The sequence below is a fragment of the Mesocricetus auratus genome, unplaced genomic scaffold, assembly GCF_017639785.1.
Source record: "Mesocricetus auratus isolate SY011 unplaced genomic scaffold, BCM_Maur_2.0 Super-Scaffold_100024, whole genome shotgun sequence".
Taxonomy (NCBI): domain Eukaryota; kingdom Metazoa; phylum Chordata; class Mammalia; order Rodentia; family Cricetidae; genus Mesocricetus; species Mesocricetus auratus.
Genome location: NW_024429205.1, coordinates 30778909 through 30795000, shown reverse-complemented (window position 1 = coordinate 30795000; position 16092 = coordinate 30778909). Strand labels below are relative to the sequence as shown.

Genomic DNA, 16092 nt, shown 5'->3' with positions numbered 1-16092 from the left:
CGTCCCTCTGGGAGCCGAGGGCAGGTTCCAGACTGTTCCGGCGGAGCTGCAGGGCGGTGTGGAGTCGCTCCCTCCTCCCACAGAACGTGCCCAGGCAAGGCCAGAAAGTCGCTAGCCATGTCATCTGCGGAGGCAGGGGATGTTTTCCACAGAGCCCGGGGCAGGACCCTGGACGCGTTCTCCTCAGGTACTGCTTGGCTCTTCGTCCGGGAAGGGGCACTGCAGAGCTGCGGAACCCTCCGCGCAGGGAACTCTCCGGTTACGGGGCACACTTCCAGGCGGACTCCTTCGCCGGTTGCTCTCGGCACCGGGGGACCTCTGTAGGAGTTGCGCCTTCCTGCTGGTGCTAGGTTCTTCACTGGCCTTGCCTTGACCTTGCAAGAAAAAAAAAAAAAAAGAGACAGAGAGAGAGAGAGGGAGGGAGGGAGGGAGGGAGGGAGGGAGGGAGGGAGGGAGGGAAGGAGGGAGGGAAGGAGGGAGGGAAGGAGGGAGGGGAGAGGAGAGGAGAGAAAAGTCGGGTGGAGATGGCAGAGAAGTGAATAACTGCCTTGGCTCTGCCGTGGAACCTATTTGCGACTTCTAAAGTTTCCTCACCCGTAGAACTGGACGCTGAGGTTGTGGGAAGCGAGCTTAAAAGAGGCACCTGACGCCGGGCATTGGTGGCGCACGCCTTTAATCCCAGCACTCGGGAGGCAGAGGCAGGCTGATCTCTGTGAGTTCGAGGCCAGCCTGGTTTACAGAGCTAGTTCCAGGACAGCCTCCAATACAATACAGAGAAACCCTGTCTCAAAAAACAAAAAATAAAACAAAACAAAACAAACAAACAAAAAAAGGCACCTGACAAGGGCTGGTTGTCTGTCAGAGGTTGGGACTTGTAAGATTGCATTTTATACCCCATAATTCCTGCTGTTTACTATAACAGTAGAAAGGGAAGGCGGCCTGGGTCCTGGTAACATTCTTGGACGTTAACACACTCAGACTGTCACTGTAACCTAGGGTGGAACACATGCCAGATGCTAACACAGTTGGTTCCCGGGCCCCTCTGTTTTGTTTGGGTCTTTGGGGTTGATCCTCTCAGCCACTTAGCTTAAAACCACAGGAAAGTTCACTCTTGACTCTTGCGGTCCTTTCTTGCCTTGTTCTCCTGCCTCCAATTTGCCTGAACTGCCCTGAAAAAGGAGCAGGCTGGTTCCAAACCCCGGAGGGCCTTGGCACCTGCTCCTCTCTGCTCTCACCGCCCCTGGTGGGACTGTGAAGTCTGACTCCTTCTCAGCCTTCACATCCTATTTTCAAGTTCATTTCTCCAGTCTTACCTCCGGCTGCCTAGCCGAAGTAGATCAATCTTCCAATTGTCTCCTAGGTCTTTGGTTCTTTTCCCACTTTACAGTTCAAGGTTCTGCACAACTGCACAGCCAAAAATCCACTTGTGGTTGACTGGGGAAAGTGCAATCTGCTATGGTACCATTTTCTGCAATTTTAATGTGTCTTGGTTTTTGGTTGTTTGTTTCCCTGTGTGTTTTTGAGATGCATCCATATTACGAAAAGTAGCTCTTATTTCCTTGTGGGCAGTATTCCATTGATTGAGTATATGGGCTGTACGTTTTGTTAATGGATGTGCTGAGCCTTCCCCAACCTGGTGTATTTCTTCTCTCTTTCCATCTCCAAATGTCTCTTTTCCACGGTGCTCTAGGAAAGTGACTGTTATGGACAAGCAGCAGTGAATTCTTTGCCCTATGCTTTAGAAAGCCTTAAGAGCCCAGCAAGGAAGAGACTCAGCCAATGGGAAGCTTCTACGGGAGATCAGGGTGAAGAAAAATCAAAACACCAGCACATTTATTCCTACACGTGATGCCCTTCCAGGGTTCCCTTTTGTAGACTGTATTCCTCCCCCTGCATGCCCTGCTTCTCAACAATCTATTTTTTCAGACTCGTTTTCCAGATTGTGGCATCTGAGTGACAGTGGTTCTATCTTTTGGTGGCTAAAGTATCCCTCTTGGCTTCTTTACATTCAACCCATTCCAAATAATCCCTTTAAAGATGACCCTGAAACTTTCCTAATTTTAGTATGTTAACTATTTCTTTCTTGGTCCTGACTGGTACAATGACCATTTGGTTATTTGCTTTTCATTCTTGTTAACAGTGTTGCAAGCCTTTTGTAGACACATGGGAGAATTTCTTCAGGAGCAAGGGTGTGGGTTCTAGGTGTAATCACTCCCAGATGTACCAGGTGTCATCATATTACCTTCCAGATGGTTGTATCCATCCATGTTCCTTTCAGCAGACAGCAGAGTCTCCTGCTATGGCTCTTTTCAGTCTGAGAAACACTTAGCATGCCTCATTTACACTCTCTAGTAAGTTGTGGGGAATAGAAGAAGGAGGAGGAGGAGGAGGAGGAGGAGGAGGAAGAGGAAGAAGAAGATGTAGTAGTAGTAGGAAGAAGAGGAGGAGGAGGAGACAAATTTCCACTCCTCAGGCTCCAAATCTAGGCATAGAGCTGTGGCATACAATAGCAATCCCTGGTACCTCCTGGCCCCTGCAGTGGGAGGAGTCAGGATTGTAAGTACTTGGCCATGGTTGATGGCTGGGTTGGGATTGGGAGGGGGGTTGATTGGCATCAGAGAGTGAATTTGAGATGTTGTCTGGAACTCTAAACACTGCAAGTTTAGGGAGGTAAGGATGAGGTTCTTTGCTAGAAGATTTGGAGGCATTATTGTGAAGGGGAACAGTGTACCCCAGTGGGTGGTGCCTGTGTGTTGTCTATACTGTGTGTTTACTAGTCAGACAAATGTAGCATACATCAAAGATCCAAAAGCAGAAAGAGCCAAAAATTCTGGAAAAACCAGCAGCCTGTCTTATGGCACAAAGCCAGGCAGGAAAACTTCGTGCAGCAGGAAGGCAGTAGTGTCAGATGCCACAGAGACCCATGTGAATGTAAGCTGAGCTGCTGACTCACAAGTGCTCCTAGGACCACTGTGGGAAGTCTGTAGAGACAGATGTCACACAACCATCCAAGGAATGCAGTTAACTCAAGCAGCTGTCCCTGCTTTACACCGTGCCCACAGTCCTGAGTTAGCTACCCACCCCCCAAATAAAGAGGTGATTTACCTGCGTGACAGTACTCCCATTTCTCCGGGTGTTTGGTAAGAGAGTCTTAGTTTCAACTATCCTGTTAACATAATCTGCTCTGCTCTGCTGATGGGGTTTATAGGAAATAAAATGTAAATGTCTCACCTGAGCAAGTTCATGTTCCTAAGTCCTGTTCAGACACTCATTGCAATTAGGAGAATTGATGATTATAGTTCTTTGACACATATCCTAATTAGAACTTTTTCTGCATGTAGCAGTCTTCTCAGAGGTTCACTGCATCTGTTCTGAAGGAAGTTTGAAAGGGAGAAATCAGGACAAAGGTGCTTTTAAAAATTGTATTTAAGGGCCAGCAAGATGGCTCAGAGGGTAAAGGTGTTTGCCACCAGGCCTGAAGTCCTGAGTTTGATTCTCAGAGCTCATATGGTAGAAGAGCAACTCCCATAGATTGTCTTCTGATCTCCCTGTGTGTGCCATGGCATGTGTACACCCACACAAAATAAATAATAAAATGTAATCAAATTGTATATAATTTGTTCTGAGGTACTAAAATTATTTTTTCTGAACACCTCCCCCCATCAGATATTTTTACCTCCTTGGGTAGCTTCCTTTAAAAGATTGTTTGGGGGTCTGGGGAGATGTCTCAGCATTTAAGAACACTTCCTGCTCTGCTAGAGGACCTGGCCTCAACTCCCGATACCCAGGTCAGGTGGCTTATGGCCAAAGGGATCTGGCACCCTTTTCTGAATTCTACAGGCATCCAGATACACGTAGTATACACTCACACAGGTAAACCCATAGGTATGCACATAAATAAAACAAACAATAATTTTTAAGGACTGTACTTTAAAAATAACAAAAAATTGTTTTCCTGGATATTTTGCACCTCTGTAGCTGCCTTGTAGGAAGTGATTGTTTTTGTTAATTTGGAATATTTCTTGGTCCTTCCTGTAAATACTCTCACTGAAGAGAATAAGTGGATTCTCAGTGGAAATAATCAAGTTTAAACAGTTGTAACAGGGCAGAAGATGAAGTGGGAGCTCCAGTTGTGCCTTTTCATTTAGGACAAATTAGTTCTTTCTTATTTGAAGAGGGCTCTGGTCAATAAAAGCTGTGGGAGTGAACGGCTTTGGCCCAACAGCCTAAATCAATACAGAGTGTAATCACAGTGGCTGAACTTGGGCTGGTTGTGTAAGGCCCTGTGGTGATAACTGAGCTATAAGCTATTAACTAGGTGAGCTGTAGCTCAGTGACTGCTGGACTGACTATGCTGTAGCCAGTTAAATTGCTTCCTAGTTTTCACTTCTGCTTTCCGTTACTCACTTAAATGCTACCTGGCCTGATGCTGGGGTTCTCAGAACCTGCTGGCTCTAAGAGCTGCCTGCTCACAAGACATCTTTGTTTTGTTTTGCTTTGATCAAATAACTGAACTGAATTTAATTGGCTAAAGGAAGTTCCTGTGACAAAATAGGATGTCAGTCCTTTCACACTTCCTCATTGTAACAACCAGCTAAGGGATCCAGTGATCAGTGTACATTTACGTTTTTTAAAGGTCTTACTTTTCAAAAACCTAATTTCTACCTTAATTATTTTGCTTGTTTATTTGAGACAGGCTCTAGCCCAAGCTGGTCTGGAACTAATGAGCCTCCTGCCTCAGTCTCCCAAGTTCTGGGATTACTGATGTGTACCATCACACCCAGCTATGTTTTTATTTTAAAAACTTTATTAGGAATGTTTTACCATAGCTTTCATTCATATTGAGCTTACAGCTTGTTTTCAGTAGATTTCCAGAATGATGCAGGCATGCGGAAGCTTCAGTCTGTAGGTGTTCCCACTCCAGCCTTCACAGATAGCTACCAAGTTCCTGTACAGATGTGTCTTATTTGGACATTTCCTGTGATTGGAATCGTGTGTGGCCTTTACTGGTAGGCTTCATTTTAGAATATTTTAGAAGCTCATCCACGTTGTAGCAAGTAGTTAGTGTCTTGTCCCTTTTTACTGCATCACATTTCATTGTGTGAATAACTAAATTTGAGTATCCGCTTATTGATAGCATTTGGATTTTTCATATTGATGGATATTCATTAAGGTGTTTTTTAATGATTAGCTACCAGGAACGGCAACATACAAGTCTTCATATATTTTTGTTTCTTTTCAGCAGATGCATAGGTTTGAAATTTCTGGGCCATGTACTACCTATACTTAATGTTTTGAGAGTCTGCCAACCTGTTTGTCAAAGCCCCTGCACTATTTTACTTCCTTACCAGCAGTGTCTGTGGGGCTTAGTTTCTCTGCTTTCTTGCAGCACTTGCTGTCTGTTTGATTGTAGCGTGGGGTGGGTTCTCATTGTAGTGTTGGTTTATATTTTCCTAATGGCTGATTGTATTAGTTACCTTTCTCATCACTAGGATGAAATGCCTAGTAAAAACAACTCAAGGAAGAAAGTTTATTTTTGGCTCATAATTGAAGGTATGGTTCTTCATGGCAGGGGGATCTCAGCTGTGGCAGCAGGAGTGTGAGGTAGCTACTTATACTGCATTCGCATTCAGGAAGCAGAGAGAGAGATGGGGGAATGAATGCTTGTGCTCAGCTCCTTCTTTCTTCAGTCTGGAACTCTATCCAGTCTGTTGAAGGGTATCATCCACATTCAAGGCCTATCTTCCCTCATCAGTCAAACCTTTCTGGAAACACCTGCATAGACACAACCAGGGGTGTGTTCCCATAGTATTCATTAAATCAAATGAAGCGGATTGACCACCACACTTACAGTATTGAATGTCAACAGAAGCTTTTCTGTCCTGACCATCCTGTAGCCACTTCCAAATAATCACTCAGAGGGTTTATATTACTAATGCTTGACCAGTAGCTCAGGCTTATCATTAGTTAACTCTTACATCTAAATTAACACATATTTCTATCTATGTTTTGCCACCTGGCTCATTTTCTACCCATTCTGTTTGTTCAGTGGCTGGCTAGCATCTCTCTCGACCCCACCCTTCTTGTCCCCATCATTGTCAGTTTGGTTTTTCTGCCTAACCTTATCCTGCCTGACATTGGTCAGTCAGCTTCTTCAGTAACCCAATCAGAGCATAATTTACACACTGTACAGGAATATTCCACAGCAGTTAAATACCTTTTGTGTGCTCAAGAGCCACTGGTAGATCTCGGAAGAAGCATTTATTTAGCTCATTAGCCATTTTAAAATTGTGCTGTCTTTTTATGATGAGCCAAAAAAGTTCTTGTTTCTGGATCTGACCCCTTCCTTACTGAATGTACGATGCACAGATATCTTTTTCCGAACTGTGAATTGTCTTCAAATGAGGTTTTCAGTTATGATGAAATCCAGTTGATTGGCCCTTTCTTTTATGTCACACTGACGAAGATTTTCTTTGCCTAAATTGCAGATCACGAAGATTAATCCAATATTTAATATATTTAATTGTAACAGCTCTTACATTTTGGACACTTTTTTTTAATTCTTAGAAGACCGGGGAGCTGGTTTGCTGGGTAAAACATTCACCATGAAAGACAGATGACTGGAGTTTGATACTTGGAACCTACAGAGAAAGAGGGGTGTGATAATACATGTCTGTAATCCCAGCACTCCTATAGCAAGATGTGAGACAGACAAGAGAATTGCAGACCATACAGCTTGCAGGCCCAGTATCCTGGAGCATGCAGCACAGAAAAGACAAGAGAGTCTGTCTCAGAAATGAGGTGCAAGGCAAGAACTGACTCTCCAAAATGGTCCTCTCACCTCCATAGATGTGCTGTGACACATGGGCGCCCCCATAATAATAACGTAAGTTAAAGAAATTAGTTTTCAGGCATGAGGATGGAACCCACTCCTCAATCTTCAAGCACATTTATCAAGAAGTCAATCACTGAGCTATACTTCCAGCCCCTTGGACAGTTTTGAGGTGATTTGTCTGTGTGATATAGAGGAAGGGTCTGATTTTTAGCAAGCTCCCATTGTTACTGTCTTTTCTACCCACAGTGGAGTCTTCATAGATTAAACAGTTTAAAACAGAAAGAATATACTGCGGCCTTTAACATTTCATTTTAATGTATACCATTAATGCACTTATTTACCCATCTTTTTTAGGTCAGGCCAAAACAAGGGTAGTTTTGTAATTGGCCCCTATAAGCTCATAAGGAATGGCACTCTCAGAAGGTGTTGCTTTGTTGGAGTAGATGTGGCCTTGTTGGAGAAAGTGTGTCACTGTGGGGGCAGGCTTTGAGGTTTCCTATGTTCACAACACCTAGTGTCTCAGTTGACTTCCTGTTGCCTGCAAACCAAGATGTAGGACACTCAGCTACTTCTCCAGCACCATGTCTGCCTGCACACTGCCATGTTCTACCATGATGATAATGGATTGAACCTCTGAACTGTAAACCACCATCTCAATTAAATGTTTTCCTTTATAAGAGTTCCTGTGGTCATGGTGTCTTTTCACAGCATAAGAAACCCTAACTAAGACAGCTTTTATGTATAGATGAGCCAGTGTGTGACTGGTTTGTTCGTTTGTTTTGTTTTGTTTTTGCATTAAGTACCAATGAAAGAGTCTTTTGCAGTTTGTATTCCACTCCCCATATGCTGCTGCTTCTAATGACTCCCTTGGGGGAGGGGATGAGAAGGCTCAAAGTCAACAACACAGACCTCAGGAGTCAGGTGAAAGGAAACAACAGACTCTTTATTTAGCAGCGGATACAAACTTATATACTATCCCCAGCATCCAGACATTCTGATCCCTTGTGATTGCATAGTTGCCCCTCATTGGCTAGGCACGATCAGCATTGACAGCTCCTGTTACTGGGGCCTCAGGCAGGATCCCCTTGTAGCCCCTCATTGACTAGGCAGGATCAGGACCAATGACAGTGACTGTCAAACTCCAGGTTGGCTCTCTAGGTCTTGTAGGCCTTAACTTTCTACACCCATTGACATGTAGTGAATTAAAAATAACTCGGGAAGCACTCAATGTGGGAAACTCTTAGGTTTAGATTTTTCCTGTCCCCACAACACCCAAATCAGTGGTGTTTTATTTTTGCCAGCTAACTTTTACTGAATTTCTCCCCCAAAACTTTCATCTTCATTGGAGGCATGCTTAGAGTTGGAAACAATTCTCCATGTTCCTATGCTCCACACATTTCATTCCGTCAGGCAACTTAAAAGATATGCACCAGCATCCACAGACTGGGGACAAGTCAAAGCAAGCCCCTCTGGGTCGAGGTGCAGGAGGGTGGGGTGACACTGAGGGCTGAACCACTGGCTGGCCTCTGAGTGACGTCTTCTACAGAAGTCTTCCAGACCTTGCAGGTACCCCGTGGACATCTTACCAGAGAAGGCTAGTAGACAAGTTTTATGTCTGTGCACTACCCACATTTGAACTTTGCTGAGTGCCCCAGTGAGGAAGGGGCACTGACCCAGGCAGGGCTGGGGCAATGGCAAACACTAGCAGTCTAGAAACTCCTGGCCTTCTGCCTCCCAACCAAGTTTGATGTACAGATAAGTGACCACACTCTGTGTGGCCTTCTGAAAGAGAAGCAAAAGCATGCCAATGTCAGTTGTCCTCGTTTACAACATGGGGGCAGAGCTTGGTCGATCTGCCTTAAGACACAGCTATGATCAAATACGCATTGACTTTGCTTTGTGCTGACTTCCTATACAAGGGATACCAAGGCATTTAATGATATAGGTTCTTGCCCTAGTGAATGGGAAGGTCCATTTTGGTGACAAGCCCCTTGCTGTGCTGCCAAGTGACACTGGAGCTGAGCAAGGTTCCCATCTGTCCAGGCTGCTCTTTCCCCGCATGTTTCCAGTTTACCTGTTCACCTGAAGCTGAGAGATGCTAGCAGACTTTGCATTGTCTGTCTCTTCCTTGTGCAAATTATCCCTGGTCGTGTGCATTCATCCTTGAGGGCACACTGCCTTTGTCTACCATTCTCCTACCCAGTTGCCACCACAAAGACCCTAGCCACCTCCAGGTCACACTTGAACAGTTCAAGAAACTCTGTGCATACTCTTGCCATTGTGGTCTCCTCAGTAACCATCTTGGGAAATGTTGGGTTTTGTTTACTTGTTTTGTTTTGTTGATGTTGTTTGCAGTACTGGGGTGAAATTCAGGTCTTCCCATATTCTTGGCAAGTACTTTCCCAGAGGCTACACCACTAGCCCCCAAATGATTGTCTCAAACAAGTTTGGAGTCTGTCACACCCAGATTAGAATTCCTGTGTCTCTCTTTCTCCCTTATATCTTCTTCAGGTTGTAGTTGAAGACCTATGTTGCTCATCTCTTTTAAATTAGGTCCCCAACACTTATTTTAACCTTTTCTTGTCCTTGATGACACTTAGGACAGTTCAGAATACACTTTCTTCTTATGACTCTGCTGTTCTTTCCTACCTCCAGACTGAATGATTCCTGTCCAGATTTGGACAGTGACTGGTGGTCAAGCACATTCAGCAGTCATGTGATAATGTATAACTGTATGGATCCTGTATGTGTTTCTGCCTGACATAGCAAAACTGAAACCAAGGTATTAGACAAACCACTGGTATTTCTCAGGCCCACACCGAACAGCCGTGCAGTGTGCACTTCCCAGAAGCATCTGTGGAAGAAGTTTTCCCATCTGATAGGTGCCCACAGCTGGAAGAACGCTTACCTTCTTTCTGCATTCAAGGTTCAGTTTGCCAGCCTGGTACCTCAGGACTGCATCTGCCCAGAGGAGCTGCCAATTCCATGTCTGCCCCAAGCTCGAGTGAGTCAGCAGCTGCCTGTGTCTTGGTAGGGAAATAGGGCCATGGGGCAAAGGTATAGCCAACATCTACCCAGAACATGCACCCCAAAATGTCACAAGAAGGTCCTGGAGAGGTCTTACCATTCTGTGACTTGTCTAAAACAGTGTTGGTCAAAGTCAGTGATGCTAAGAGCCACCTGGTTGAGAAATCCTGGCCTACCTGTTGTCTTGTCTCCAAAGGGTTTGGCAGATCTTCAGTCTTGGGTGGTAAGCGTGCTGCCAAGCCTTGACTCAAAAGTCTTTGGGTCTCAAAAACATTTTTTTTGTTTTTATCTCATTTGAGCTAAAAATAGGGTAAATTTAACCTGGTACTTGGGACAATTAATTTGGCAGTTCTGAGGAAAACTGTTATGGCTAATCCTTTGGGGGAGAAGAGTCAGTCCCTGAAGGAAACTTTATAATTACTTTTTGCTTACCCCTTTCATGTGTGTGGTTTGTGCCTTCTATCACATGAACAGAGTTGTGTAGCTGTCCCTGCAATCAACTGTAGATTCCCACCATCCTGAAGAGGAACCCTGTATCCTAATAGCTGCCACCAGTTCCTAGACCCTGAATTGCATTATGGCAGGGTACCATTATCTGCCTCATCCAGCCTGGCCATTTTATGATACTATTATTAGACTGGAAAGAGTCCCAGAGTAGTGAATATTGTTTAGCAACCTTTCTCCCCACTAAAATAAGATTAGTCCCCTGAGAAGAAAAAGGGTTTTGCTGAAGACATTTAGATTGCAATTCACCGTGCAGATTGATGCCAGGAGGAGCTGCAAAAATTGTATTTCACTGGCATTTTCTCTTTAGCCTAACAGCCTCCAGGGCACTGGAAGGCTTTCCTGTCTTTGCTGTTTTGTAACCAACACAGTATCCATGGTATGGGAAAGGTAAGGGTGTCGGGACAAAGATTGTAGATGGTTATTCTAAAATGTCATCAGCTGTTTTCATGGAGACAAAGACATGGGTCAAACTCCTGGAGCCTGTCTCTACTAAGGCAGAAATCATGGTGACTCTGAATGGTAACCGTGGTAACTGTAGGTAGCTCACTTTGAACCATTTACTCTGAGCCTCAATCATATGCTTAGGGTGTGTTAACTAATTCTCCTTAAGGAGTTGCCTTTCTTCATTCTCTGCAGATGAGGAGACTACGTCCCAGAAACGGTAAGGAGCTTGAATTGTTAGTAAAATAGAAATGGATAGGGGCATGAACCCTTAAAACGCAGATTCTGAGCTACATGGACCACATAAGGATAGGTCATGTGCAGTCTCATCCCAGCTTCCTGTTCTAGCCTTGTGGTCCTTTGCCTTATCTCAGTCAGGAGTGTGTCCCTCCCAGTACCCTGCTAGGCACTCTGTCTTGTGACTCTCCTAAGATCCTAACAACCTCATTCTGTCCATCTTCCCCACTGTTCTGGAAGGCCTCAGAAGCCTGCCTTGTCCACTGTTGCACATCTAGAATTACTCATGGCCCACACCACAGAGGCATGTCCAGAATATAATGTGCTCCTTTCCTTTTTAGACAGTCTTACTGTGTGGACTCATGGCCCTCCTGCTTCAGCCTCCTGTATTCTGGGGTTACAGGTGTGCACCATCATGTCCAGCTCCTGTGTGTTTGAATGAAAGAAGGGAGCCAGAATGGACTCTGCTTTCTGTGGTAATGGAAAGCTCTGTGGAGGTAGCAGCTGGGCTGGCCAAGGTAGAGTTGACAGAATGGAGAGAAGCCCCTGGAGGGATGGGAAGTGGGTCTGAGAGGAGGCAGTTAGCAGTTCATCTCGGAGGAGTCCTATGCTGTGTCCCGCTCAGGGTTTCTCTGCCTCAGCATCATGTCATTATTGGCTACCATAGGATGGGTCTGGCCTGTGTAGTGGATGTAAGCAGTATGCCTAGCTCTTACCTGCTGTATTCTAGTAGCTCCACTATGATAGCTAGGATTGATTAGCAGCTTGACAGGACCTAGAATCAGCAAAGAGACATGCCTAAGAGGTAACCAGATTGAGAAGCAAGACACATCCTATCTGTGGGAAGAACCATTCCATGGTCTGGAGTAACTAACTGAATAACAATGAGAAATTAAGCTAAACAATAACAATTGTTACCATTTGCTTCCCAACTGCAGATACAATGTGACCAGCTGCCTCAAGTCCCTGCCACTGTGATCCCCTGCCATGATGAATTGTGCCCTAAACAGTGATCCCAAATAAACCCTTCTTTCCTTAAGTCGTTTTTGCCAGGGATTTTATCAAAACACCATGAACAGTAACTAGTACAACCACCCATTTCCCACTGTGACATCCAAAAATCAACCAACAGTGTGGATGTTAAAACGTCTAGTCATCCGATCTATTGAGTATAGAGGCACTGACTGAACCTGTGGTAAATACAGCTAGAAAAGCTCCTGATTGTCAGACTGAGCCAGTGTCCAGTGGCATCTCCCCTCATCCTTTCTGTCATCATGTGTTTGCTACATGCCAGCCTCAAGACAGGCCTGAGTGACACATGTGTTCTGGAAAGAGAAGCAGACGTAAGTCTGCTACGAGTCAGAGCAGTAACTCTCACTGCCCTGGGGAGTGGTGGGGTAAAGTTTTAGAACAGCACAGTGGCAGCTGCTGTCCCGACCCACAGGACATTCAACGTGGGTCTGGTAGACACCTAGGAGAAAGATGGAGGGCAGGGTGTACAAGAATGGACGCCAAGACAAGAGTCTGATTAAGGCAACAACTTTATTCACCCCAAAGGGATTTATATAGGGGAAGGGAGGAGGAGAAGGAATGGGGGTTGTGCTGCAGTTGCGTTGAGTCTGGCAGAGCAAAGGTCAGTGGGATGGGTAGGTCATCCTGTGTCCTCTAGTAACCTAACTGCAGACTCTAACTTTATTTTTCACATTCCACGTTCTATTGTTTAAGCCTACGCCCTAGTCAGGCAGATAAGCCTCAGGTCTGTTTCAGGAATTTGTCAGGTAGCAGGGTGGTCCAGAGTCAGGTACTCTCTATGAGAGTTGAGTCACGTCTTCTCTTATGAGTACATGAGGCAGCTGTATCTGGTTGATGGCCGGAGGACCCTGACAAGCTGCTACCTGGGTGGACTGAGTAAAGGATCTATAGAGTTTGTTCTTGAAGTCCTGTTTCAATTGGAGCACTGGAGAGGTGAGCCATGGTACAGGACAGGAAGACTTAGGCAGGTGTTGTAGAAAAGGAATGTTGCAGCTTGGCTGGCTGTGTGAACTCAAAGATACGATCCCAAGATCTGTAGACTAAGAGACTAAAGATGGTGGTGGCAGAACTTAGGTATCTTGTGAGGGGGCTGGATGAATAAAATATGTGAATTGTTAGTAAAATGCATGAATTATATTTGGGCATTTTCAGAAAAATAAATCTACCTGCTATGCTTGACTCATTTTAAAGTTAATTCTTTAGCTGTCTACTCAGGTATTATTTTGAGTTTGCTAAATTAACAGGAGCCAACACCTTGAATTCTTATATCATTGTACTCAGTAATGATGTGAAGTAGTCTTGCCTGAGGCCTTTTGATCTGACTGCTTTGTTCTGTGTTTAACCAAACTCAGTTTAGAAAGTGTGGCAGTCTGAATGAAAATGGCCTCTGTAGGTTCCTAGGGAGTAGCACTACCAGAAGCTGTGGCTTTGTTGGAGGAAGTGTGTCACCTGGGGCAGGCTTTGAGATCTCAGAAGCTCAAGCCAGGCCCAGCGTCACCCTCATTTCCTTCTGTCTGGGGATCATTATGTAGAACACCCAGCTACTTCTCCTGCATGCTGCCTTGCTTCCTGCCATGACGATAATGGACTAAACCTCTGAACTGTAAGCCAGCCCCAATTAAATGTTTTCCTTTATAAGAGTTGCTTTGATCATGGTGTCTCTTCACAGCCATAGGAACCCTAACTAAGAAAGTGTGATTTTTTTCCCCCTTTGTAAAAATTGAGAGACCTGTTTATCGTTGTATTTTACCTTTACTTCTTTGGAGGTTCTTTTTAAGTAGCATTAGGCATTAATGACACTGTGATACTCCTAGCCTTTTCTTAGTCATGACATGAGAACAGTGACTTATTTACTTTAGGGGCTGCATTTATTATAGTCAGTGATTAGCAGGCAATAGCAAAAGAATCTATGATGTTTCTAATTTTAAGAATATAATAAAAGTCAGCTTCCACTAACAATTGACAAATATACCCAAATGATAATAAAAGTGAGCAAGAGAAAATACATTGGCAAAACAGATCCTAAGAAGACATTTATTTTGTGATACTGGAAGTGCAGACTGTGGAGAGAATTGCAATTTGAAGGTATGTCTTCACAGGATTTAGCATGTAAACACTCCTATAGGAAGGCCTAAGAGGGAGACAGTGTGTGAATTCTTGCAGACTTTTAAGATTTGTCCCTGTGCCAAGTTGACGTGCACTTGATTAAACAGCTGGAAAAATCTCAGGCTTTTTCCGTGAGTAGTTTATTATCACCTGAGATCCACTATTAATCCCTTAATTCTTCAAGATGGTTGCCATGATAGTCTCTTTATCAGGCAGCAGAAATCAGACTTAGCCAGACCTTGTGACTCTGTGAGCAACAGATGAATTGGGTTGATAAGGCAAAACTTTTTCTTTAAAAATATTTTTAAATTAAAAGTGTGATTTAGAAGTTGGTGGCAACCTTGAGGCATTGGCTTGTGACTTCTGTGTAATCCCAGCTCTATGACCAACTGATTCCAAACTGGGGTGGGCAGGACACTTATGCCTGCTTTTACTCCATATATGTCTTCTGGGTCTCCTTTTCCTCATCTTGAGCAAAATAGAAAGGTTTTCATAGATGGCAGCCAAGTGATGAATTGGCTGTGTGTGGGCTAGAGGAAGTTCAGGGGTATGTAGAAGATCACACAGTTGCAGCCAGTCCTTGACATGTATCATATGAGCACAGTGTGACCAGATTTTCCAAGAGAATTCAGAAATCCAGGCATGCACTTATATACTATATATCCACCATACATACATACATACATACAATGTTGGCAACAGATTTCAAATTTTGCAAACGGTGTGTGGGTCTAACAGAACACATCTGCTAACCAGACCTTGAGTTCGGCATGTCTGGAAATGATCACCAATTAACAGCCTCAGAAACTGGGTGTCTTGGCAGCAGTCGCATCCTGTATCAGCCCCATGGTGTTGGCAGGAACTGTGGGCATCACAGACTACTGGGAGAAAGTTCTGGGCCTTGCCAGCTTTATTTTATATATTCATCTCATTTACTGAATCACTACATTTGACGAAAACTTTTTGGAAACAAAATGTCTATATGGAGATGGGCAGCCAGGTTTGTGCATCTCTCCAGCCAGAGATATTCAAGGGCTCGTGGGCAGAAGGTAATAGCTGTGCGACCCTGAACTCCAGTCCTAAAACTTCTAGCTGTCTCAGTACCACACCTTTGTCAAATAAAAAGCTGGTTAAATCAACTTTTAGAAACTTGTCACAACTCAGGTAGCCTCTGTTGCTAAGCTGTGGATAGGCCAAAGTAAATGGGCTTAATTCTGTTCAGTGCTAGAAAGTCAGTAATGAACTTGAAACTAACTGAGCTAAGTGCATGGGAAGCTAGGCCTGGGTGTTGTCTTTGTTTGCTTGCTTGCTTATTTTTGTTTTGTTTATTCTTTGGTTTGGTTTTGTTTGAGATAAGCTCTTGTTTGGCTAAGCTGGCCTTTAACAGCTGAGGCTAGCCTTGAATACTTCATCCCGGTGCAGGCTTACAGGTGCGTGCCACCACCTAGCCCAGAGCTTTATATTAGTGTGTATGACTGACTCAACAATGTCCCCCCAGTCCTGCCTCCTGGAGTCCTTGCCTGTAGGATTATGATCCCATGTCCTTGGTGTTGGCTGGCCTAGCAACCTTAATTGCGATGAGGAGCTCCCCGGAAGCAATGCAGGGGTAAAGGGGTATCACAACCAGGGCTATGCCATGTACAGTTATAACATGCTAGCAGATTCTTCCCCCCTCCATAGCTTTGATGACACAAGTTCTCATGCTGTGAGCTGCCAAAGAACCAAGAATGGCCCCTGTAGCCCAGCTAGTTAACTCATACATTTAAGTCCAGTTGCTACAGAACCTGGAGCTTAAACGTAGAATCTCTCTCATGAGTTTTCAGCTGAGACCTCCAAACTGGCCACACTCTGTTTGATGTTTATGAGGAGGCTCCAATTAGAGGGCAGAATAAACAGAGCCTAATTCC

The 16092-nt window shown here is 44.5% G+C and overlaps 1 protein-coding gene across 1 annotated transcript in view; it reads left to right on the top strand.

Annotated features, from left to right (window-relative positions):
* The window catches only part of Cpped1 (calcineurin like phosphoesterase domain containing 1), a 117472-nt gene continuing 101380 nt past the window's right edge, over positions 1-16092 (top strand). The window contains exon 1 of the mRNA XM_005086498.4: positions 1-187. Within this exon, the coding sequence (XP_005086555.1) occupies positions 118-187 (70 nt within the window). The 5' untranslated portion in view covers positions 1-117. The remainder of the gene's footprint in view (positions 188-16092) is intronic.